Source organism: Heptranchias perlo, chromosome 39 (genome assembly GCF_035084215.1).
Source record: "Heptranchias perlo isolate sHepPer1 chromosome 39, sHepPer1.hap1, whole genome shotgun sequence".
Taxonomy (NCBI): domain Eukaryota; kingdom Metazoa; phylum Chordata; class Chondrichthyes; order Hexanchiformes; family Hexanchidae; genus Heptranchias; species Heptranchias perlo.
In genome coordinates this window covers 9248277-9275244 of record NC_090363.1, presented here as the reverse complement: position 1 = coordinate 9275244, position 26968 = coordinate 9248277, and the positions used below count along the sequence as shown (strand labels likewise).

At 47.1% G+C, this 26968-nt stretch overlaps 1 protein-coding gene across 2 annotated transcripts in view; it reads right to left on the bottom strand.

The window, feature by feature from the left end:
* Window positions 1-944: 944 nt before the first annotated feature.
* LOC137305207 (E3 ubiquitin-protein ligase TRIM39-like) overlaps window positions 945-26968 on the bottom strand; it is a 35089-nt gene continuing 9065 nt past the window's right edge. Inside the window, exons 6-7 of one of the 2 annotated variants that reach the window (XM_067974034.1) lie at window positions 25810-26109; window positions 945-1250 (exon numbers count right to left, since the gene is read on the bottom strand). In XM_067974034.1, coding sequence (XP_067830135.1) covers window positions 1222-1250; window positions 25810-26109 — 329 coding nt within the window. In that variant the 3' untranslated portion in view covers window positions 945-1221. Of the gene's footprint in view, window positions 1251-24477; window positions 26110-26968 lie in introns of those variants that run through there. The other variant, XM_067974033.1, reaches the window with a different exon arrangement.

Here is a 26968-nt window from a genome sequence, read left to right as displayed (position 1 = left end):
ATACTGATTCAGAGAACTTTAATCAGTTGGTAAAAAGTGCAGGAAAAGCAGTTAGTTCTGCAACGGAAAACATCTGGGTATCCATCATCCTTTTTAATTGGGATTAGTATGGAGTGATACTGAATCAAAGACAGATTTATAATTAAAAGTTCCACTTGGTGGAATAGCTATTATATGTAGCAAGAGTGAAGCTATCGATAATTGGATAGCTCTTGCAAAGATTCGGCACAATGGGCCGAATGGCCTCCTTCTGTGCTTAATGATTCTGCGATCAGATAACAAAGTTGCGGAGTCCTACCGGGCGACAGAAAAAGAACTCGTTAAAACTGAAGTTTGACTTTTATATAATCACATAATTCAGAAACAAGTGGATTGTCTCTTAAGACAAAAAGGTACACAAATGGGAGTTTTGAACAGCTAAGTAGGATTCGTAAAGGCCTAAGATACTGAGCTCCGAACTGGAACATGTTTGAATCCCCAGTCAGCCATCATTAGGTCTGGTTGTAAGTATGGCCCTTTTAAGTGAATGTTTAAGTACATTTACATGTGCTGTATACTTACTAAATCCGTGATATTCAATGTACAGGAACCTTATTGATCTGCGAAGTAAATTATAAATAAGGACCTCTCCTCTAAGACGCAGACCAGGGATTGACTCTGGGGTCTACCTCGGTCTGTATGAGTCGGGAATCCATCATAGGCGGTACATTTAGCCACTCGGTCATTTCAAAAAGCCAAATGGATTTAATTTCAGTAAAATATGTATTGGTGACACTGCTTCCAATCAAACATTTGGTGATTTGAGCTGTGAATGAAGTTCAGTCACAACTCATAGATGAGCCGTTGGTGAAGATTGCGTGGTATTATAGGGAGATTCTGCCCCCAGCACATGATAAAGTATTGTTCAGAAATAATAGAAAATAAAACACAATTCATAAGAGGACAAGACAGCTTTAATACATATTAATTTGGGAATTATGATAATTATTACAGTGATAACATTGCTCCCGACATTCAGTCATTTTGTTACATAAACGGTAATCTTCACCTCACAGGGTGCAAGGTGACATCTTCATAATAACAGTAGGATTAGAGGCCAGTGCTGTAAATATTAACGTCCAAGGCAGTGTCCATCCGAGAGGTGTGCTGATAACGATCGCCGGGCATATTACATGGCAGAGCCGTGCACGGATTGTTCAGAAGGTTGGCTTTACTGGTCGTTCAAACGGCTCTGTGCGCGGAGAACCCGGCTGAGGAGGAGGAAGAGGAGAGGAAGAATCAGGAAAAATATACACTATATCAGCAATTTAAAAAAAATATATATTCTCGGGATGTGAACGTTGCTGGCAAGGCCGGCATTTATTGCCCATCCCCTGGTCGCCCTGAGAAGGTGGTGGTGGGCTTTCTTCAACCACTATAGTCTGTGATTCTTGGGTGTGGTTTGATACAACTGAGTGGCAGGTTAAGAGTCAACCAGGTACATTTGGGACTCAAGTCACATAAAGGCCAGGTCAGGTACGGGTGGTAGGTTTTTACAACAATGCAATAGCCTCATGGTTACATGGAGATACCAGTAGTTTATATCCAGATTTTTAAAACTGAATTCAACACAATGGGATTTAAACTCACGTTCTTCTGGATTATTAGTCCAGTCCTCTGAATTACTATTCCAGTAACATAACCACTGTGCTACCGACGCCAGGCGGTAATCTACCAGCAAAATTAAGCCTCGAAAGGAGCAGGCAGAATCTTCCGAGGCCCCTGCACCGCCTGCGTTAATGGATGGAAAATCACGGGCAGTGTGCTGGCGATATTCCAACAAGCCACCCGCTGCGTGTGAGGCCCTGCCGGCGGTGCAGAGCCTGGGGAAAGTTCCGCCTCCTTTTCTTTCTCACCACCACTCATACCCTCTCCTGATATCTGAACTCGCAAATTGCTGCTCGGCTACAGCAATTTTACATGGCGATGGGAGGTTACAGAGAAAGGGAGGGGTGAGGCCATGGAGGGATTTGATCACAAGGGTTAGAATTTTAAATCTGAGGCATTGCCGGACCGGGAGCCAATGTGTGTCTGCGAGCACGGGGTGGGGTGATGGGTGAACAGGTCTTGGCGCGAGTTAGGATACGGGCAGCAGAGCTTTGGATGAGCTCAAGTCTGCGGAGGGTGGAAGGTGGGAGGCTGGCCAGGAGAGAGTTGGAATAGTCGCGTCTGGTGGTTACAAAGGCACGAATGAGGGTTTCAGCAGCAGGTAGGCTGAGGCAGGAGCGGAAAAGGGCTCACTTTGAAGTATGAGGAAGCAGCCGGCCACATTTTTACCGCCCCAGGGCCATTTGCACGGCTCGGGCACACTCCAGGCCTAGGCACAAGCATTGGCTGGGCCTTGCACCATACGATCTGGGAGGAAGTTGGAATGCAGCTGCAGGCCCCAGAAGCCTATAGCTGTCTTCCTAGTAAGTGACATCGCTCTCCAGCAGCAGCCAGATGCCCTTGAGTGTATCTGATTGTCCTTTGGGGGAGGCCAGAAAATGTTGTTACTCACCTGGAATATCTTCAGCTCTGCAGGGGTCCTGGCGTGTTCAAATATTCCAACTCTCTCCGAGCCAGTCTCCCGCCTTCCACCCTCTGTAAACTTGAGCTCATCCAAAACTCTGCTGCCCGTATCCTAACTCACACCAAGTCCCGTTCACCCATAACCCCAGTGCTTGCTAACCTACATTGGCTCCTGGTCTGGCAATGCCTCAGATTTAAAATTCTCATCCTTGTGTACAAACCCCTCCGTGGCCTCGCCCCTCCCTTTCTCTGTAACCTCCTACAACCTTCCAAGAACTCTGCGTTCCTCCAATTCTGGCCTCTTGTGCATCCCCAACTTCCTTCACCCCCATCATTGATGGCCGTGCCTTCAGCTGTTTAGGCCTTAGGCTCTGGAATTCCCTCCCTAAACCTCTCCGCCTCTCTATCTCTCTCGCACTCCTCCTTTGGGATGCTCCTAAAAACCTACCTCTTTACCCAAGCTTTTGGTCACTTGTCCCTGCCGACCATGTGTGCAGGAAGTGTATCCACCTGCAGCTACTGACCGATCGTATCTCGGAGCTGGAGCTGCGGGTGGACTCACTGTGGAGCATCCGCGATGCAGAGAAACTCGTGGATAGCACGTTTAGCGAGTTGGTCACACCGCAGGTAAAGGGAGTACAGGCAGGAAGTGAATGGGTGACCACCAGGCAGAGTAAGAGGTGCAGGCAGGTAGTGCAGGGGTCCCCTGTGGCCACCCCCCTCTCAAACAGGTATACCGTTTTGGATACTGTTGTGGGAGATGGCTCACCAGGGGAAGGTGGCAGCGGCCAGGTTCATGGCACCGTGGCTGGCTCTGCTGCACAGGAAGGCAGGAAAAAGAGTGGCAGAGCTATAGTGATAGGGGACTCGATTGTAAGGGGGATAGACAGGCGTTTCTGCGGACGCAACCGAGACTCCAGGATGGTATGTTGCCTCCCTGGTGCAAGGGTCAGGGATGTCTCAGAGCGGCTGCAGGACATTCTGGAGGGGGAGGGTGAACAGCCAGTTGTCGTGGTGCATATAGGTACCAACGATATAGGTAAAAAATGGGATGAGGTCCTACAAGCTGAATTTAGGGAGTTAGGAGTTAAACTAATAAGTAGGACCTCAAAGGTAGTAATCTCAGGATTGCTACCAGTGCCACGGGCTAGTCAGAGTAGCAATGACAGGATAGCTAGGATGAATACGTGGCTTGAGAGATGGTGCAAGAGGGAGGGATTCAAATTCCTGGGCCATTGGAACCGGTTCTGGGGGAGGTGGGACCGGTACAAATTGGACTGTCTGCATCTGGGCAGGACTGGAACCAATGTCCTAGGTGGAGTGTTTGCTAGTGCTGTTGGGGAGGGTTTAAACTAATGTGGCAGGGGGATGGGAACCGATGCAGGAAGTCAGTGGGAAGTAAAGTGGTGACAGAAACAAAAGGCAGTAAGGGAGAGTGTACAAAACATGACCGGACAGATGGTCTGAGAAAGCAGGGCAAAGACCAAGGGAAGTCTAGATTAAACTGCATTTATTTCAATGCAAGAAGTCTGATGGACAAGGTAGATGAACTCAGGGCATGGATGGGTACATGGGACTGGGATGTTATAGCTATTACTGAAACATGGCTAAGGGAGGGGCAGGACTGGCAGCTCAATGTTCCAGGGTACAGATGCTATAGGAAAGATAGAGCAGGAGGTAAGAGAGGAGGGGGAGTTGCGTTCTTCATTAGGGAGAACATGACGGCAGTAGTGAGAGAGGATATATCCGAGGGTTCGCCCACTGAGTCTATATGGGTAGAACTGAAAAATAAGAAGGGAGAGATCACGTTGATAGGATTGTACTACAGACCCCCAAATAGTCAACGGGAAATTGAGGAGCAAATATGTAAGGAGATTACAGACAGCTGCAAGAAAAATAGGGTGGTAATAGTAGGGGACTTTAACTTTCCCAACATTGACTGGGACAGCCATAGCATCAAGGGCTTGGATGGAGAGAAATTTGTTGAGTGTATTCAGGAGGAATTTCTCATTCAGTATGTGGATGGCCCGACTAGAGAGGGGGCAAAACTAGACCTCCTCTTGGGAAATAAGGAAGGGCAGGTGACAGAAGTGTTAGTGAGGGATCACTTTGGGACCAGTGATCATAATTCCATTAGTTTTAAGATAGCTATGGAGAATGATAGGTCTGGCCCAAAAGTTAAAATTCTAAATTGGGGAAAGGCCAATTTTGATGGTATTAGACAGGAACTTTCAGAAGTTGATTGGGAGAGTCTGTTGGCAGGCAAAGGGACGTCTGGTAAGTGGGAGGCCTTCAAAAGTGTGTTAACCAGGGTTCAGGGTAAGCACATTCCTTATAAAGTGAAGGGCAAGGCTGGTAGAAGTAGGGAACCTTGGATGACTCGGGAGATTGAGGCTCGAGTCAGAAAGAAGAAGGAGACATATGACATGCATAGACAGCTGGGATCAAGTGGATCCTTTGAAGAGTATAGAGATTGCCGGAGTAGAGTTAAGAGAGAAATCAGGAGGACAAAAAGGGGACATGAGATTGCTTTGGCAGATAAGGCAAAGGTGAATCCAAAGAGCTTCTACAAATACATAAAGAGCAAAAGAGTAACTAGGGAGAGAGTAGGGCCTCTTAAGGACCAACAAGGTCATCTATCTGCGGAACCACAAGAGATGGGTGAGATCCTGAATGAATATTTCGCATCGGTATTTACGGTTGAGAAAGGCATGGATGTTAGGGAACTTGGGGAAATAAATAGTGATGTCTTGAGGAGTGTACATATTACAGAGAGGGAAGTGCTGGAAGTCTTAACGCGCATCAAGGTAGATAAATCTCCGGGACCTGGTGAAATGTATCTCAGGACGTTATGGGAGGTCAGGGAGGAAATTGCGGGTCCCCTAGCAGAGATATTTGAATCATCGACAGCTACAGGTGAGGTGCCTGAAGATTGGAGGATAGCAAATGTTGTGCCTTTGTTTAAGAAGGGCGGCAGGGAAAAGCCTGGGAACTACAGACCGGTGAGCCTGACATCTGTAGTGGGTAAGTTGTTAGAGGGTATTCTGAGAGACAGGATCAACAGGCATTTGGAGAGGCAGGGACTGATTAGGAACAGTCAGCATGGTTTTGTGAGAGGAAAATCATGTCTCACAAATTTGATTGAGTTTTTTGAAGGGGTAACCAAGAAGATAGATGAGGGCTGTGCAGTAGACGTGGTCTACATGGACTTTAGCAAAGCCTTTGACAAGGTACCGCATGGTAGGTTGTTACATAAGGTTAGATCTCACGGGATCCAAGGTGAGGTAGCCAATTGGATACAAAATTGGATTGACGACAGAAGATGGGGGGATATTTAGACATGGGCGGGGGGACGCAAAACAGGCAGAATCAGATCTGCCGCCCGTTATGCCACACACCCCGATATTCACTTCTATTGAAGGCAGTGGAACTGGATTGACGGCAGAAGACAGAGGGTGGTTGTAGAGGGTTGTTTTTCAAATTGGAGGCCTGTGACCAGCGGTGTGCCTCAGGGATCGGTGCTGGGTCCGCTGTTATTTGTTATTTATATTAATGATTTGGATGAGAATTTAGAAGGCATGGTTAGTAAGTTTGCAGATGACACCAAGATTGGTGGCATTGTGGACAGTGAAGAAGGTTATCTAGGATTGCAACGGGATCTTGATAAATTGGGCCAGTGGGCCGATGAATGGCAGATGGAGTTTAATTTAGATAAATGTGAGGTGATGCATTTTGGTAGATCGAATCGTTCCAGGACCTACTCCGTTAATGGTAGGGCGTTGGGGAGAGTTATAGAACAAAGAGATCTGGGAGTACAGGTTCATAGCTCCTTGAAAGTGGAGTCACAGGTGGATAGGGTGGTGAAGAAGGCATTCAGCATGCTTGGTTTCATTGGTCAGAACATTGAATACAGGAGTTGGGATGTCTTGTTGAAGTTGTACAAGACATTAGTAAGGCCACACTTTGAATATTGTGTACAGTTCTGGTCACCCTATTATAGAAAGGATATTATTAAACTAGAAAGAGTGCAGAAAAGATTTACTGGGATGCTACCGGGACTTGATGGTTTGGCTTATAGGGAGAGGTTGGATAGACTGAGACTTTTTTCCCTGGAGAGTTGGAGGTTTAGGGGTGATCTTATAGAAGTCTATAAAATAATGAGGGGCATAGATAAGGTAGATAGTCAAAATCTTTTCCCAAAGGTAGGGGAGTCTATAACGAGGGGGCATAGATTTAAGGTGAGAGGGGAGAGATACAAAAGGGTCCAGAGGGGCAATTTTTTCACTCAAAGGGTGGTGAGTGTCTGGAACGAGCTGCCAGAGGCAGTAGTGGAGGCGGGTACAATTTTGTCTTTTAAAAAGTATTTGGACAGTTACATGGGTAAGATGGGTATAGAGGGATATGGGCCATGTGCAGGCTACTGGGACTAGCTTAGTGGTATAAACTGGGCGACATGGACATGTTGGGCCGAAGGGCCTGTTTCCATGTTGTAAACTTCTATGATTCTATGATTCTATCCCAATATATCTTGATGTGGCTCAGTGTCAAATTTTGTCTGATTACCCTCCTGTGAGGCGCCTTTACTACATTAAAGGTGTTATATAAATGCAAGTTGTTGTCGTTATTCCTACACTGGGACACCTGGTCAAATGGTCAAAGCCTGGTAATGCACACTTCCCATCTCATTAGAAAAGCAGTGCAAGGCCTGTGCTTGTACGACAGGTGTAGGCTCAGTTACTTATCCTATAGGCCAGTTACTTATCCCATAGGGCCAGTTACTTATCCTGTCGGCCCAGTTACTTATCCTATAGGGCCAGTTACTTATCCTATGGGTCCAGTTACTTAACCTGCGGGAAGCCCCAGGGAATTCCAGAGCAGCACAATGGCATGGAGGTGCGATGTAACTTTATTCCCAGGAGAATATAGTACTAGTGATCTGCCAAGTACTGATTCCCCTTGATGCTGAGCTGCGAGTCAATCAGCATCCTTAGCTTCTGGGCCCACCTCCTCTTGCTGTTCGATGTCCGGTCCTTTCTGAATCGCAAAGTTAGGAAGGGCACAGCAAACGACCACAATACGAGAGACCCGTCCCCCTGCCTCAGGAGCATATAGCAATGCCCCTCCTCATCACATCAAAGCAGCAAAACCTTCCATTCAAGCCCCTTCGTGTCCTCTCAATGGATACACAGGGGGATGCAACGGCCTCATTGGCCCAATGTTTCACTGCTGAGCTTGACAACAGAAGGGGGTCGTAAGCCATGGCAACAAGGGGTGTGCCTTGTATCCCACAAGCCACCCTGGCACTCCATTGTCTTCTGATTCGATGTAGCTGGTCGCAGGCCATTCGAACGCTGCGGGAGTGAAATCCGTTTATATTCAGTGGGCCTACAATAGGAGCCCACAATGCAACGTGGGAACCATTTATAGCAAGAAAAAAAGAACCAGCATTTATACATCATCTGTCGCAACCTCAGGTCATCCCAAAGCACTTCACAGCCATTGAAGTACTTTTGAATTATAGTCACTTTTATAATGTAGGAAATGCGGCAGAAAATTTGTGCACAGCAAGATCCCACAAACAGTGATAATGACCAGATAATCTGTGCTTTGTTAAGTGATAAATGTTGACTAGGAGAACTACCCTGCTCTTCTTCAAGATAGTGTCCTGGGATCTTTTATGTCCATCCAGGAGAGCAGACGAGGCTTTGGTTTAACATCTCATCTGAGAGACGGCACCTCCGACAAGTGCAGCGCTCCCTCAGTACTGCACTGGGAGTGTCAGCCTAGATTATGCACTGAAGTCTCTGGTGTGAGACTTGAACCCACAATCTTTTAACTCAGAGGTGAGAGTGCTCCCAACTGAGCCATGGCTGACACCCTGCAGTGCTGGGAATCCAGCAGCGTGCTAGAACCGAATAGCCCTTTTCATTAGCTGTCTGGGAGTCATCCCAAAACTGTTGAATTCCTCGGCTCTCCTGACAATGGTATTGGTGACAACATTTCCCTGACTGATGTTTCATGAGTCTCTGATTGCAGCTTGGAAGCTACCTGTGGTATTAAAATTCAGACTTGGGTTAAGTCTGAGAGCGATGGACAGAGGTTACCTGACGTGGGCTGCAGGTCATCATAGTGCAGCCTGGTCCCGGTATTGTCCCGCCCCTCCTTGTCCCAAGGGCTGGACAGGTGCAGCACGTCGGAAGTCCGCCCCGCCTGTCCAGGCCGCTGTGTGCCTCAAATTGGTTGGCCGGGTTATTAGCATGGTCAGTCCGGTCATGCCACAGCATAAGTCTCTCCTCAGAAGGCCGGTGCCATGAAACGTGGGTGGGATCACAGGCACAGCTGTGGGCTTGGCTGTCGGTCTCCGGGCCTCGTGTCTGCTGCTGGTGGCCCACGTCCGTTCATGTGAGGAACCTTTGGAGATTGGGAAATGAAAGTTCCACAGGTGCCTATCCCCAACCCCAACCCGAAAACATGGCGTGTCAATAATAATTTTAAAAATGAACAGTTTCTAACCCGAAACCCTAGCCCCAACCCTAACACCCTATGCTTAACCTTAACCCTAACTACTAACCCAAACCGTAACTCTAACCACTAACTCTGACCTGAAATACTAACCTTAACCACTAACCCTAACACAAACACAACGCGTCGTCATTAATAAAGGTTTCTAACCTTAAACCCTTGCCCCAACCCTAACCCTAACCACTAAACTCTAACCCTAAACCGAAACCCTACACTCGAACCACTAACACTCAGAGGGTGGTAGGTCTGTGGAATTTGCTGCCCCAGGAAGCTGTGGAAGCTACATCATTAAATAAACTTAAAACAGAAATAGACAGTTTCCTAGAAGTAAAGGGAATTAGGGGTTACGGGGAGCGGGCAGGAAATTGGACATGAATTTAGATTTGAGGTTAGGATCAGATCAGCCATGATCTTATTGAATGGTGGAGCAGGCTCGAAGGGCCGATTGGCCTACTCCTGCTCCTATTTCTTATGTTCTTATTAACCCTAACCGTAACCACTAATCCTAACCACTAACCCTAACCTTAACCCTTAACCCCTAAATTGCAAGGTTGGCTGTGATGTCAGTAGTCATTGTGACATCATGCATGACCAGTGTGACATCATCGATGATGCTGGTCAGCCATGTTATCATCGTTGGTCCAATCTAACATTACATCCAACAACTGGAATCTAAACAGGGCCATTCTCCAGCAACTATCTGAATTGAATATAAGTGTAATTAGGAGAATTTGGTTGAATTAATCACATCCTTATTAAGTTGTTTTTTTCACTTTTGTTTGCAGTTTATAAAGTTTATAAAGATTTAAGTTTAAATCACCAGGTCAGCTCCAGCTCCTGCTCCAACTCCAGCAACTGTTCCAGTTCCAGCTCCTGCTCCAGCTCTTCTTCCTGCTCCAGTTCCCGGTCCAACTCCTGCTCCAACTCCAGCTCCAGCTCCAGCTCCAGCAACTGCGCCAGCTCCAGCTCCAGCTGCAGCTCACGCTCCTGCTCCTGCTCCTCCCGTTCCTGCTCCTGATCCTCCCGTTCCTGCTCCCACTCCTGCTCCTGCTCCCACTCCTGCTCCTGCTCCCACTCCTGCTCCTGCTCCCACTCCTGCTCCTGTTCCTGCTCCTGCTCCTGCTCCCGCTCCCGCTCTCGCTCCAGCTCCAGCTCCAGCTCTAGTGCAGGGCAACCGTCACCAATCGTGTGCAACCAGGTCTCTAAATCCTGTCTCCATGTGACATCAACGTGCAACCAGGAGCCGTGTCACTAACTGACCATGAGCCACATCACAAAACAGCCAGGAGCCATGTCACAAAGCAGCCAAGGGTTCCTCCCACCCACCTCCCCCTGCTCTTTCCTCCATTATGACCTTCCTTTAAAGCCACCTCTTCAAACAAACTTTTAGTCACCTCTCCTACTATCTCCTTCTTCGGCCCGGTGTAGATATTTGTCTGATTACGCTGCTGATAAGCGCCTTGGGTCATTTCCTTCCTTGAAGTAAACAGGGTATTTACACCATGACTGTAACCAGGGTACACATACACCACAGTCCGCAAACAGGGGACATACACCACAGTCCGCAAACAGGGTACATACACCACAGTCCGCAAACAGGGTACATACACCACAGTCCGCAAACAGGGTACATACACCACAGTCTGCAAACAGGGTACATACACCACAGTCTGTCAACAGGGTACATACAGCACAGTCTGTAAACAGGGTACATACACCACAGTCTGTAAACAGGGTACATACACCACAGTCCGCAAACAGGGTACATATACACGACAGTCTGCAAACAGGGTATGTACACCACAGTCTGTAAACAGGGTACATACACCACAGTCCGCAAACAGGGTACATATACACAACAGTCTGCAAACAGGGTACATACACCACAGTCTGTCAACAGGGTACATACACCACAGTCTGAAAACAGGGTACAAACACCACAGTCTGGAAACAGAGTACATACACCACAGTCTGTAAACAGGGTACATACAGCACAGTCTGTAAACAGAGTACATACACCACAGTCTGTAAACAGGGTACATACAGCACAGTCTGCAAACAGGGTACATACACCACTGTCTGTAAACAGGGTACATACAGCACAGTCTGCAAACAGGGTACATACACCACTGTCTGCAAACAGGGTAGGTACACCACAGTCTGCAAACAGGGTACATACACCGCAGTCCGCAAACAGGGTACATACACCACTGTCTGCAAACAGGGTACATACACCGCAGTCCGCAAACAGGGTACATACACCGCAGTCCGCAAACAGGGTACATACACCACAGTCTGTAAACAGGGAACGTACACCACAGTCTGCAAACAGGGTACATACACCACAGTCTGCAAACAGGGTTCATGCACCCCAGTCTGCGAACAGGAGACATACACCACAGTCGGTAAACAGGGTATGTACACCACAGTCCGCAAACAGGGTATGTACACCACAGTCCGCAAACAGGGTACATACACCACAGTCTGCAAACAGGGTTCATGCACCCCAGTCTGCGAACAGGAGACATACACCACAGTCTGCAAACAGGGTACATACACCACAGTCTGCAAACAGGGTACATACACCACAGTCTGTAAACAGGGGACATACACCACAGTCTGCAAACAGGGAACGTACACCACAGTCTGTAAACAGGGTACATACACCACAGTCTGGAAACAGGGTTCATGCACCCCAGTCTGCAAACAGGGTACATACACCACAGTCTGCAAACAGGGTACATACACCACAGTCTGCAAACAGGGTACATACACCACAGTCTGTAAACAGGGTACATACACCACAGTCTGCAAACAGGGAACGTACACCACAGTCTGTAAACAGGGTACATACACCACGGTCTGCAAACAGGGAACGTACACCACAGTCTGCAAACATGGTACATACACCACAGTCCGCAAACAGGGTTCATGCACCCCAGTCTGCAAACAGGGAACGTACACCACAATCTGTAAACAGGGTACATACACCACAGTCCGCAAACAGGGTTCATGCACCCCAGTCTGCAAACAGGGAACGTACACCACAATCTGTAAACAGGGTACATACACCACAGTCTGCAAACAGGGTACATACACCACAGTCTGCAAACAGGGAACGTACACCACAGTCTGCAAACATGGTACATACACCACAGTTTGTAAACAGGGTACATACACCAGAGTCCGCAAACAGGGTACATACACCACAGTCTGCAAACAGGGTACATACACCACAGTCTGGAAACAGGGTACATACACCACAGTCCGCAAACAGGGAACGTACACCACAGTCCGCAAACAGGGTACATACACCACAGTCCGCAAACAGGGAACGTACACCACAGTCTGCAAACAGGGTACATACACTACACTCCGCAAACAGGGTACATACACCACAGTCCGCAAACAGGGTACATACACCACAGTCCGCAAACAGGGTACATACACCACAGTCCGCAAAACAGGGTACATACACCACAGTCTGCAAACAGGGTAAAAATACCACAGTCTGCAAACAGGGTACATACACCACAGTCTGCAAACAGGGTACAAATACCACAGTCTGCAAACAGGGTACATACACCACAGTCCGCAAAACAGGGTACATAAAGCACAGTCTGCAAACAGGGAACGTACACCACAGTCCGCAAACAGGGTACATACACCACAGTCTGCAAACAGGGTACATACACCACAGTCTGCAAACAGGGTACATACACCACAGTCTGCAAACAGGGTACAAACACCACAGTCTTCAAACAGGGTATGTACACCACAGTCTCTAAACAGGGTATGTACACCACAGTCCGCAAACAGGGTATGTACACCACAGTCCGCAAACAGGGTACATACACCACAGTCTGCAAACAGGGTACATACACCACAGTCTGCAAACAGGGTATGTACACCACAGTCTGTGAACAGGGTATGTACACCACAGTCTGTAAACAGGGTATGTGCACCACAGTCTGTAAACAGGGTATGTACACCACAGTCTGCAAACAGGGTACGTACACCACAGTCTGTAAACAGGGTATGTACACCACAGTCTGTTATCGGGGTACATACACCACAGTCTGTAAACAGGGTACATACACCACAGTCTGCAAACAGGGTATGTACACCACAGTCTGCAAACAGGGTATGTACACCACAGTCTGCAAACAGGGTATGTACACCACAGTCTGTTATCAGGGTACATACACCACAGTCTGTAAACAGGGTACATACACCACAGTCTGCAAACAGGGTATGTACACCACAGTCTGCAAACAGGGTACATACACCACATTCTGTAAAAAGGGTACATACACCACAGTCTGCAAACAGGGTATTTACACCACAGTCTGCAAACAGAGTATGTACACCACAGTCTGCAAACAGGGTACATACACTACAGTCTGTAAACAGGGTACACACACCACAGTCCGCAAACCGGGTACATACACCACAGTCTGCAAACAGGGTACATAAAGCACAGTCTGCAAACAGGGTAAATACACCACAGTCTGTAAACAGGGTACATACAGCACAGTCTGCAAACAGGGTACATACACCACAGTCTGTAAACAGGGTACATACACCACAGTCTGCAAACAGGGTACATTCAGCACAGTCTGCAAACAGGGTAAATACACCACAGTCTGGAAACAGGGTACATACACCACAGTCTGCAAACAGGGTACATACAGCACAGTCTGCAAACAGAGTAAATACACCACAGTCTGCAAACAGGGTACATACACCACAGTCTGCAAACAGGGTACATACACCACAGTCTCTAAACAGGGTACATGCACCACAGTCCGCAAACAGGGTACATACACCACAGTCTGCAAACAGGGAACGTACACCACAGTCTGCAAACATGGTACATACACCACAGTCTGTAAACAGGGTACATACACCACAGTCTGCAAACAGGGTACATACACCACAGTCTGTAAACAGGGAACGTACACCACAGTCTGCAAACAGGGTACATACACCACAGTCCGCAAACAGGGTACATACACCACAGTCCGCAAAACAGGGTACACACACCACAGTCCGCAAACAGGGTACATACACCACAGTCCGCAAAACAGGGTACATACACCACAGTCTGTAAACAGGGTACACACACCACAGTCTGTAAACAGGGTACATACACCACATTCCGCAATCAGGGAACGTAAACCACAGTCTGCAAACAGGGTACATACACCACAGTCTGCAAACAGGGTACATACACCACAGTCTGTAAACAGGGTACATACACCACAGTCTGTAAACAGGGTACATACACCACAGTCCGCAAACAGGGAACGTACACCACAGTCCGCAAACAGGGTACATACACCACAGTCTGTAAACAGGGTACATACACTACAGTCCGCAAACAGGGTACATATACCACAGTCTGTAAACAGGGTACATACACCACAGTCTGTAAACAGGGTATGTACACCAGAGTCTGCAAACAGGGTATGTACACCACAGTCTGTTATCAGGGTACATACACCACAGTCTGTAAACAGGGTACATACACCACAGTCTGCAAACAGGGTACATACAGCACAGTCTGCAAACAGGGTACATACACCACAGTCTGTAAACAGGGTACATACACCACAGTCTGTAAACAGGGTACATACACCACAGTCTGCTAACAGGGTACATACACCACAGTCTGCTAACAGGGTACATACAGCACAGTCTGCTATCAGGGTACATACACCACAGTCTGCTAACAGGGTACATGCAGCACAGTCTGCAAACAGGGTACATACACCACAGTCTGCAAACAGGGTACATACACCACAGTCTGTAAACAGAGTGCATACACCACAGTCTGTAAACAGAGTACATACACCACAGTCTGCAAACAGGGTACATACACCACTGTCTGCAAACAGGGTACATACACCACAGTCTGTAAACAGGGTATGTACACCAGAGTCTGCAAACAGGGTATGTACACCACAGTCTGTTATCAGGGTACATACACCACAGTCTGTAAACAGGGTACATACACCACAGTCTGCAAACAGGGTACATACAGCACAGTCTGCAAACAGGGTACATACACCACAGTCTGTAAACAGGGTACATACACCACAGTCTGTAAACAGGGTACATACACCACAGTCTGCTAACAGGGTACATACACCACAGTCTGTAAACAGGGTACATACACCACAGTCTGCAAACAGGGTACATACACCACAGTCTGCAAACAGGGTACATACACCACAGTCTGCTAACAGGGTACATACACCACAGTCTGCTAACAGGGTACATACAGCACAGTCTGCTATCAGGGTACATACACCACAGTCTGCTAACAGGGTACATACACTACAGTCCGCAAACAGGGTACATACACCACAGTCCGCAAACAGGGTACATACACCACAGTCTGCAAACAGGGTACATACACCACAGTCTGCAAACAGGGTACATACACCACTGTCTGTAAACAGGGTATGTACACCACAGTCTGCAAACAGGGTACATACACCACAGTCTGTAAACAGGGTATGTACACCAGAGTCTGCAAACAGGGTATGTACACCACAGTCTGTTATCAGGGTACATACACCACAGTCTGTAAACAGGGTACATACACCACAGTCTGCAAACAGGGTACATACAGCACAGTCTGAAAACAGGGTACATACACCACAGTCTGTAAACAGGGTACATACACCACAGTCTGTAAACAGGGTACATACACCACAGTCTGCTAACAGGGTACATACACCACAGTCTGTAAACAGGGTACATACACCACAGTCTGCAAACAGGGTACATACACCACAGTCTGCAAACAGGGTACATACACCACAGTCTGCTAACAGGGTACATACACCACAGTCTGCTAACAGGGTACATACAGCACAGTCTGCTATCAGGGTACATACACCACAGTCTGCTAACAGGGTACATGCAGCACAGTCTGCAAACAGGGTACATACACCACAGTCTGCAAACAGGGTACATACACCACAGTCTGTAAACAGAGTGCATACACCACAGTCTGTAAACAGAGTACATACACCACAGTCTGCAAACAGGGTACATACACCACTGTCTGCAAACAGGGTACATACACCACAGTCTGTAAACAGGGTATGTACACCAGAGTCTGCAAACAGGGTATGTACACCACAGTCTGTTATCAGGGTACATACACCACAGTCTGCTAACAGGGTACATACACCACAGTCTGCAAACAGGGTACATACAGCACAGTCTGCAAACAGGGTACATACACCACAGTCTGTAAACAGGGTACATACACCACAGTCTGTAAACAGGGTACATACACCACAGTCTGCTAACAGGGTACATACACCACAGTCTGTAAACAGGGTACATACACCACAGTCTGCAAACAGGGTACATACACCACAGTCTGCAAACAGGGTACATACACCACAGTCTGCTAACAGGGTACATACACCACAGTCTGCTAACAGGGTACATACACCACAGTCTGCTAACAGGGTACATGCAGCACAGTCTGCAAACAGGGTACATACACCACAGTCTGCAAACAGGGTACATACACCACAGTCTGCAAACAGGAGACATACACCACAGTCTGCAAACAGGGTACAAACACCACAGTCTGCAAACAGGGTACATACACCACAGTCTGCAAACAGGGTACAAACACCACAGTCTGCAAACAGGAGACATACACCACAGTCTGCAAACAGGGTACAAACACCACAGTCTGCAAACAGGGTACATACACCACAGTCTGCAAACAGGGTACAAACACCACAGTCTGCAAACAGGGTACATACACCACAGTCTGCAAACAGGGTACAAACACCACAGTCTGCAAACAGGGTACATACACCACAGTCTGCAAACAGGGTACATACACCACAGTCTGCAAACAGGGTACATACACCACAGTCCGCAAACAGGGTACAAACACCACAGTCTGCAAACAGGGTACATACACCACAGTCCGCAAACAGGGTACATACACCACAGTCCGCAAACAGGGTACAAACACCACAGTCTGCAAACAGGGTACATACACCACAGTCTGCAAACAGGGTACAAACACCACAGTCTGCAAACAGGAGACATACACCACAGTCTGCAAACAGGGTACATACACCACAGTCTGCAAACAGGGTACATACACCACAGTCTGCAAACAGGAGACATACACCACAGTCTGCAAACAGGGTACATACACCACAGTCTGCAAACAGGGTACATACACCACAGTCTGCAAACAGGGTACATACACCACAGTCTGCAAACAGGAGACATACACCACAGTCTGCAAACAGGGTACATACACCACAGTCTGCAAACAGGAGACATACACCACAGTCTGCAAACAGGGTACATACACCACAGTCTGCAAACAGGAGACATACACCAGAGTCTGCAAACAGGGTACATACACCACAGTCTGCAAACAGGAGACATACACCACAGTCTGCAAACAGGGTACATACACCACAGTCTGCAAACAGGAGACAAACACCACAGTCTGCAAACAGGGTACAAACACCACAGTCTGCAAACAGGGTACATACACCACAGTCTGCAAACAGGGTACAAACACCACAGTCTGCAAACAGGGTACAAACACCACAGTCTGCAAACAGGGTACATACACCACAGTCTGCAAACAGGGTACATACACCACAGTCTGCAAACAGGAGACATACACCACAGTCTGCAAACAGGGTACATACACCACAGTCTGCAAACAGGAGACATACACCACAGTCTGCAAACAGGGTACATACACCACAGTCTGCAAACAGGAGACAAACACCACAGTCTGCAAACAGGGTACAAACACCACAGTCTGCAAACAGGGTACATACACCACAGTCTGCAAACAGGGTACAAACACCACAGTCTGCAAACAGGGTACAAACACCACAGTCTGCAAACAGGGTACATACACCACAGTCTGCAAACAGTGTACATACACCACAGTCTGCAAACAGGAGACATACACCACAGTCTGCAAACAGGAGACATACACCACAGTCTGCTAACAGGGTATGTACACCACAGTCCGCAAACAGGGTAAATACACCTGTGGAAGTGCATGAAGGGATACTTGACCATATTAACTCTTTATTAACTCACTTAACTCACATAATAGGTTGAGCTACAGCACACATAGAAGCACAATTATGTAATTACATTTAAGCCTTGGTATGTTGATAATTAAGTTATTTGAGCAGGTGCTTAGTCCAGCCTGGCCTCCCTTGATAAGGATGTAGCTGACTACAGAATATAATAAGAATAGAGTTGGTGAACGGCCATGTAGCCTTGAGACTGGCTTCAGCCCTACTGATAACAAGAGTCAGGAATGTGGGGAGGAAGGGGATGACTAACATCTGCTCAGGCCTACGTGCAAAGTAATAAGATGGCTATGGGTGTTCAGGGGCAGGCTCACTACTTGATTGACCAACTACCTGAGCCAATAAAGAATGTACAAGTACGCCCATATTCTGTAACAGATGGGCGTTGTTTACTGAATTGTATAAACATGAGCTGTTTCATTGACTCGGGGAAGTTGTACCCTCAACCATTGTTTCTTATTATATTCTGTAGTCAGCTACATCCTTATCAAGGGTGTACTTAGCACCTGCTCAACAAACTTAATTATCACTTGTATACAAGTTGGGCTCAATAAAGATTCTCTTTGTACTACTGGTTTGGGTATTAATGCATTGGTATAGTGTTAAGTTTCGACTCACCACAGGCTGTAAACAGGGTAAATACACCACAGTCCGCAAACTTGGTACATACACCACAGTCTGCAAACAGGGTACATACACCAGTCTGCAAACAGGGTACATACACCACAGTCTGCAAACAGGGTACGTACACCACGGTCTGCAAACAGAGTAAATACACCACAGTCTGCAAACAGGGTACGTACACCACAGTCTGCAAACAGGGTACATACACCACGGTCTGCTAACAGGGTACATACACCACAGTCTGCAAACAGGGTACATACACCACAGTCTGCAAACAGGGTACATACACCACGGTCTGCAAACAGAGTAAATACACCACAGTCTGCAAACAGGGTATGTACACCACAGTCTGCAAACAGAGTAAATACACCACGGTCTGCTAACAGGGTACATACACCACAGTCTGCAAACAGGGTAAATACACCACAGTCTGTAAACAGGGTACATACACCACAGTCTGCAAACAGGGAACGTACACCACAGTCTGTAAACAGGGTACATACATCACAGTCTGTAAACAGGGTACATACATCACAGTCTGCAAACAGGGTACATACACCACAGTCTGCAAACAGGGTACATACACCACAGTCTGCAAACAGGGTAAATACACCACAGTCTGCAAACAGGGTAAATACACCACAGTCTGCAAACAGGGTAAATACACCACAGTCTGCAAACAGGGTACATACACCACAGTCTGCAAACAGGAGACATACACCACAGTCTGCAAACAGGGTAAATACACCACAGTCTGCAAACAGGGGACATACACCACAGTCTGCAAACAGGAGACATACACCACAGTCTGCAAACAGGGTAAATACACCACAGTCTGCAAACAGGGTAAATATACCACAGTCTGCAAACAGGAGACATACTCCACAGTCTGCAAACAGAGTAAATACACCAAGTCTGCAAACAGGGTACATACACCACAGTCTGTAAACAGGGTAAATACACTACAATCTGCAAACAGGGTACATACAGCACAGTCTGTAAACTGAGTAAATACACCACAGTCTGCAAACAGGAGATATACACCACAATCTGCAAACAGGAGACATACACCACAGGCTGTAAACAGGGTAAATACACCACATCTGTAAACAAGGTACGAACAGCACAGTCTGTAAATTGTGGCGAGCTTGCATTGAGCTTCATTGGAACGGTGTAGGAGGCCGAGGACAGAGAGGTCAGAGTGGGAGTGGGATCGAGAATTAAAGTGGCAAGCGACTGGAAGCTCAAGGTCACACATCAACTGTGTGGGAGGTGGATAATTCAGTGACAATAGTAGATCCACCACGGAATCGACAAAACAACCAATCAGATTAAATCAGTTTCAAATTATTGAAGAAATTCTGCATTTACTTCAAAATTCTCCTGTTATTTTATGACGGGCTGAAGCATCATTGATCTAAACAGCAATATAATCCTCAACTTCAGGAACAGCAGACTATCTTTTTGCCCCATCTGTTTCTGCAACTTTGAGAGTTTTCCCTCCATCGAATTTAAATTCTCTTGAATTTCTCAAAGGTTTCTCTCCATTCTTTCCACTATCCTCTCCTCTTTTTCCCTGAGATCTCTGATTAAAACTCTGCTCTTTCTCGGTGAGTATCTGGTGCATTTTAGCGAACTCGGATGTGATGCGGGTCTGCAGACTCCTCAACTGTTCCTACAAAGTGAAATCACGATGAAGGGACAAAACTAACCCAGATCCAGGAAAATCAGCACAGGGAGACTTTTACCCGAACTTGGGAAATCTTCTGCTTCTCTTCCAGTTCCGTTTCTCGAGCAGGCGTTTCCTTCTCTCTGAGAGAGTCTAAGGCAGATTTCAGCTCATCCTGGAATTGGGATAGAAAAATCACGGATTAAAAGTGTTACATGGAATTTGCAGCACAGAAACAGGCCATTCGGCCCAACTGGTCTATGCCGGTATTAATGCTCCACACGAACCTCCTCCCTCCCTACTTCATCTCACCTTATCAGCATAACCTTCTATTCCTTTCTCCCTCATGTGTTTATCTAGCTTCCCCTTGAAGACATCTATGCTATTCACCTCAACCACTCCTTGTGGTAGCAAGTTCCACATTCTCATCACTCTCTGGGTAAAGAAGTTTCTCCTGAATTCTTTATTGGATTCATTAGTGACAATCTTATATTGATGATCCCATAGTTTTGGTCTCCCCCACAAGTGGAAACATCTTCTCTATCTTTACCTCTCAGCAGCTTCTTTAATCGGCATGAGGCGGTGGTCTCTGTGTTCCCGCGCGTCTCTGCAAATAAGGCAGATCAGTTTCTCAAAACAGCTTCAGTTCTTCTGATGTCCCTCATAGTGAAATTTACTTTCCTTCTCTTTCGGATACAGGTTTAATTTTCGAGCTTTTTTGGCCGGATTCGCTAAAGCCCGATTGGCCCTGAGGTTTTTTTTTAACGCAGGCTCCTCTCTACATTCCGGGCGGGAGTTTGTCCTTTTCCTTCTTTTCCCAACGCCGTGTGATACGAGAGGGGCAGAAGTTGTGCCCACACCGGAACGATGAAGAAATCGAGACAGATGGGACAAATTGCCTCCTCGGTCCAACTCTCTGCCTGCCGTCTGGAAGCCATGTTCACACTCAGCACTTCCTGATTCTAAACGCTTTCAAGTTTCGATGTTACTGCGCTGGCGAACCAACCTTCAGTTCACTGATTTTCCGATGAAGTTCGCTGCAATATTCCGCGAATTGTTTCTAGCCTTATGTCCCGAATACTTTGTCCCGAATCATTGAGGGTTCTATAACAAGGGGGCATAGATTCAAGGTAAAAGGCGGGAGGTTTAGAGGGGATTTGAGAAAGAACTTTTTCACCCAGAGGGTGGTTGGAGTCTGGAACTCACTGCCTGAGAGGGTTGTGGAGGCAGGAACCCTCACAACATTCAAGAAGCATTTGGATGAGCACTTGAAATGCCATAGCATACAAGGCTACGGACCAAATGCTGGAATATGGGATTAGATTAGACAGGGCTTGATGGCCGGCGCGGACACGATGGGCCGAAGGGCCTCTATCCGTGCTGTATAACTCTATGACTCTATGACTTTTACACAGAGAGGTTAAAACTAGAGCAATATAAAGGACAAAACGGGGAAGAATTGAACCCGGGCTGGGAGGATGGTCGGTGAGAGAGGGTTGGCAGTAGGAGAGCTTAGAAGGAAGCGGAGATGGGCAGGGATCAAAACTCCATTGTAGTTTGTTCTAGACCGATCTCACTGCAGACTACAAACCCTCTGGTGAAACAGTGTAAGATCCATAAACTGAAGAGGGAAAGACTTGCATTTCTCTCACACCTTTCACGGCCGCTGGATGCCCCAAAGCAGTTTACAACCAATGAAGTACTTTTATGAAGTGTCACTGTTGTAATGTAGGAAACACAGCAGCCAATTTGCGCACAGCAAGATCCCACAAACAGCCGACCAAATCATCTGTTTTGGTGAGGGATAAATGTTAGCCAGGACACCCCTGCTCTTCTATTGAATGGTGCTATGGGATCTTTTACTTCTACCTGAGAGGGCAAACATCTCATTAGCACCTCATTAACCTGGAAGTTGTGTCTCTAAAACAGGACTTGAACCCACCAACTTCGGACTCAGAGGCGAGAGTGCTACCCACTGAGCCACAACTGACACCAACTGATGGCAAGGTGGGGAAGAGAATGTTACCCACCTGCTTCTGGAATGGCCGTTTGCAAAGAAGCTCCACCCAGAGATGCAGTGGTTTTCTTGTCGAGGCTGTGTTATCCCAGGCAACTCCATTACACAGGCCTCTGTGCACCACGGATCTTTCCGTGGGACGCTGGCCCAGAAAAAACTCAACTGATGCTGGAAGGCCTTGGAGTTGCATCATTTCCTCCTGTATTAGAGGGATTTCTTTACAAAGAGAGTGGTGAGAATGTGGAAATCGCCGCCCCATGCAGTGGCTGAAGTAGATCGCAATGATGCATGCAAGGGAAGGCTTGATGCATACATGAGGGAGTCGGCAATAGAGGGAACCGGGAGCAGGGTGGGAAGAGGCCATTAGAGTGGGAAGAGGCTCATGTGGAGTATAAACTGCGGCATAGGCCAACTGGGCTGGTTCTGTACTACAGACTCTATGGTTAAAGACGTCCTTTGCTTTGCCTAAAACTTGCTGGTCTTCCTTCGCGAGGGCCTGTGTGAGATGGAGTATTGCAGATTTGCATATTGCAAGGCCTTGAACTAGATGCTCAGGGATGCAAAATGGGGAACAGCCACAATCTTAGGCCCTCCTATCAAACTACCTGTGTACTGGGAGCCAAAATACAACATCCTTTCTGGTTGAATGTTCTGCAAATGTCTGAGGTTGAACATGGCCTGAAGTTGTCTACCTCGAGGGTAAATGTAGCATCTTCTCAAGATAAATGGATGGACAATCACCAGCACTTCCTGAGACTGGGTACATCAAACGTACCTGTGAATTGCAAGATAACCTGATGTACAGAATGTATTTGGAGCCTGTTTCGAATATATTTGGAAATAATAATCTCGTGATAGTCAAAGTCTGAATGGGGGATTTTGGGTCTGTGGATTCACATCTCAGGCAATGCTGCCGCCCCTTCCCCAATCCTGATAAAGAGAAAGTGCATCACAGAGTGCGGATGGGCAGAGGTACTACTGTGGGATAGATATAAAGCAAAATTGGGGGGGAGGGGTGCAAAACGCTATTGGGATTGATGCTGAAGTGCTTCCCCCCGCAGGGAAGGACACTAGTGCCCATCCAGTAGAGGGAAAAGCCAGATTCTTCTATTCCCACAGAGCAGGGAGCGTCTGGAATGGGTTGGCGTGGTCGGTGCTGACTCTCTGCAGCCTTCAAGAGGGAGATGAACCAGTTATTGACTGGGGAGAGATCGAATCTATAAAGACACTTACCTTCTATATGATAACACTCAGTCCAAGTGATCTCCTGGACTGGTTTCGATCGCCTGAGGTTGGGGATGGGGGGGTCGGAGAGGAATTTTCCAGAGTTTTATTTTCCCTTATTGGCCCAGGGTTTTTCCCTGGTTTTTTCCTGCCTGTCATTTTCGTGTATCAGTGAGGGAATGCAAAGCCACTAAAAGAACAAAAGTGCACGAAAAACTATAGCAGAAGGACTTTGTACTCTTACTTCCTATCTTTGAGAACTGGTGACAGAGTGCAGTGTAGCACCGAGCATTCGGAGCAGGGTTTTCAGCCTTCCTGCCTGAGATTTTCCTTTCCATTAAAATGAATGGGAGGAAAATCTTGGGCTGATGAACACGCAGAGCAGCAACTCTCGGATTCCGGCTCCCTTGTCGTGACAGCCTTTGTATTCCGTGATCAAAATCGAAACCACGTCGGGGTGTAGATCTCAGAGCCCGGTGTTCCTTAGCCAATTTTAGTTTCAGTACAAAAATGGCCAACAAGGAGTGAAATTCAGGACAAAAGAGGGATGTGTCCCCCCCAGGGAAAGGTAACATACCTGCAATAAATAAATAAATAAATACAATTAGATCATTTGGAAACTCCACACCCAAAATCTAATTGCAGGGAGTGATGCTGGTGGAGTCACTAATCTTTACTTCAACATCAGGACTGAGCAAATTGCAAAGATTGGGGGTAATTGACAGTGTTTCTGAATTATGAAAAAGAAATTGCAAATAGGTACATTTTTATTAATATTTTCTGAAGCTCAGGAGAAGTGTTACACAATATATATGATATTACAATATATATTACATAGAATTTACAGCATGGAAACAGGCCATTCAAGCCAACTGATCTGTGCCAATGTTTCTGCTTCACACAATGGCATTGCTGTTTGTGGGATCTTGCTGTGCGCAAGTTGCCTGCTGTGTTTACTACATTACAACAGTTCATTGGCTGTGAAATGCTTTGGGAACACCCTGAGGCAGTGAAAAGCACTGTATAAAGGCAAGTTCTTTCTTTTCTTTTTAATATATATTTTATTTAAAACAAGCCCTCTAATCCTCTCCTGAAGTCCTGACTCTTGCTGGTGTACAGTGCTTTGTGTGTTGCCTTTCAGTACTTCAGCCAGCGAGTGTGAGTAAGCTATTCGACTGTGCTGGCTGCCCTCACCTGATGTCCAGATAAGTACATTTTCTATGAAGATCCGTGGATGGTGATCAGGAGCAGGACCTCTGGCTGACGTTGTCCCCCACCTACATAGATCATAGATCAACTGAATAGGAACCAGCCACATTCCTACCTTAAAGTAATAGCGAACACCACAAAATTCTTTAAAACACCTTAAGGGGAATTGGGAGTTATAGCAAGGTCTGTTGCCCCTTGGAACTGAGGTTGTCTCCAATGCAATGGGCACCGGTCACCGCTGGTTGTAAGTGTCCCCCTGTAGCAGTCTTACTCAGACAGGCAACAAGGGAATGACGCAGGAAAATGCACACATCACAAACGGGCAGGTGGACAGACAGACAACTAGGTATTGACAGGTAGACAGACAGGCACAGCTAGATCGACAGACACAGACAGAAAGATGGGGGGAAATTTAGACCTGGGCGGGGGCACGCAAAACAGGCAGAATCAGATCTGCCGCCCGTTATACCACACACCCCATATTCACTTCTATTGAAGGCAGTGGAACTGACTATGGAAGGGGGCGTATACAGGCGGCCCGAGCGACACCGCCTGTTTTGCGTCCCCTCCTATGCCCGATTTCACCCCCACATATGTAAAGATCGAGAAACAGATACAGTGTTAACCAGTGAGCAATGTTAGCGGATCAGAGTTTTTGCCAGTTAGGTTATTGCATGGATTAAAGAAGGGATAGAGTTTCTCGGTGAATGTGTCGGTGAAAGTGTACAGGTGAGACAGGTCATCGGCATTGTAAAATGACACCTGTCCTCCCTCATAGTCCAGGTAAACCCCCAACTTCCAAGGTTTCATTTCAACAGGAATGACAGTGTTTTGAAGGGTTGATGCCCTGTAATCATTCTCATTAAACAAACCTATAACCCAGTATCCCTGTGAAGGTACAGTTAGGATGTTTCTCTTCCTGTTGACAGACTCTCCGCAGACACCTATAACCCACTGGACCTTGTTTCCAAGAAACACCTCCCAGTAGTGTCGCCCTGATGTGAAACTCTGTGAGCTCAAAACACATAAGTATTCATCAAATCTTTCTGGTGGATCAGGGAGATCTTGCTCCAGGTCTTGCTCTTTGTCACTTTCCTTCACACTCGTCAGATCCTGAGATAAGACGAGTTGATTGTTTGCCGTCCCTGGGTCCAGGGTCAGAGACGTTGGGACTGAAACAGAACATGAATGGGAAGCTGTTACCATGAGAAAAACCAGGACTTGAATCACGAGATCTGTACAGGCGACGATGGGCCATCACCACTTTCCTCAGCCCGAGAGCTGTGGAGCCCCAGCGACAGGGAATCTGAAGGGATTCCTCACCTTTGAACCCTCACCGTTCCCTCGGCCCCATTTACACAGTGCAGATTTTCATCAATCTATTTAAAATAAAGATCTCGCTCCAGGACAAGGCCTCAGTTATCAGGAGCTGTAGGACCTCCGTTTCCCTCCCTGAGCCCAGCCTGCTGAATTCTGGCAATTTTTGGGCGGTGGGGACACCATTTCTAATGGATGAACGGGACTGAAGAGGCAACAGTTCCATTTCCATCTACATGGCAACCAATGGGGAGTCTGGAAACATGTTAATTTATTCTAGGTGTGGATCCATGGAGCTAAATATTCTCCCAGCAACTCTACTCACTCATGAAAGGAGAAATTCCTGGGGCAAATTCAGCCCAACAATTTACCACACCATTCTCAATGGATATTCAAGATGGCACCCAGTCCTGTCTGGAGAGAGGTGGCAATTCATTTGAACTGGCCCTCCTCACTTGTAATAATTCACATTGAAACTAAATGACAGGGACTAACTTCAATTGTCAGCCATGGCTCAGTTGGTACCTCTCTCATCTCTGAGTCAGAAAGCTGCAGACTCTAGTCCCATGCCACAGACTTAAGCATAAAATCTTTGCTGACGCTCTAGTGCAGTACTGAGGGAGCGCTGCACTGTCAGAGGTGCCGTCTTTCAGATGAAATGTCAAACTGAAGCCCTGTCTGCCCTCTCAGGTGGATGTAAAAGATCCCATGGCA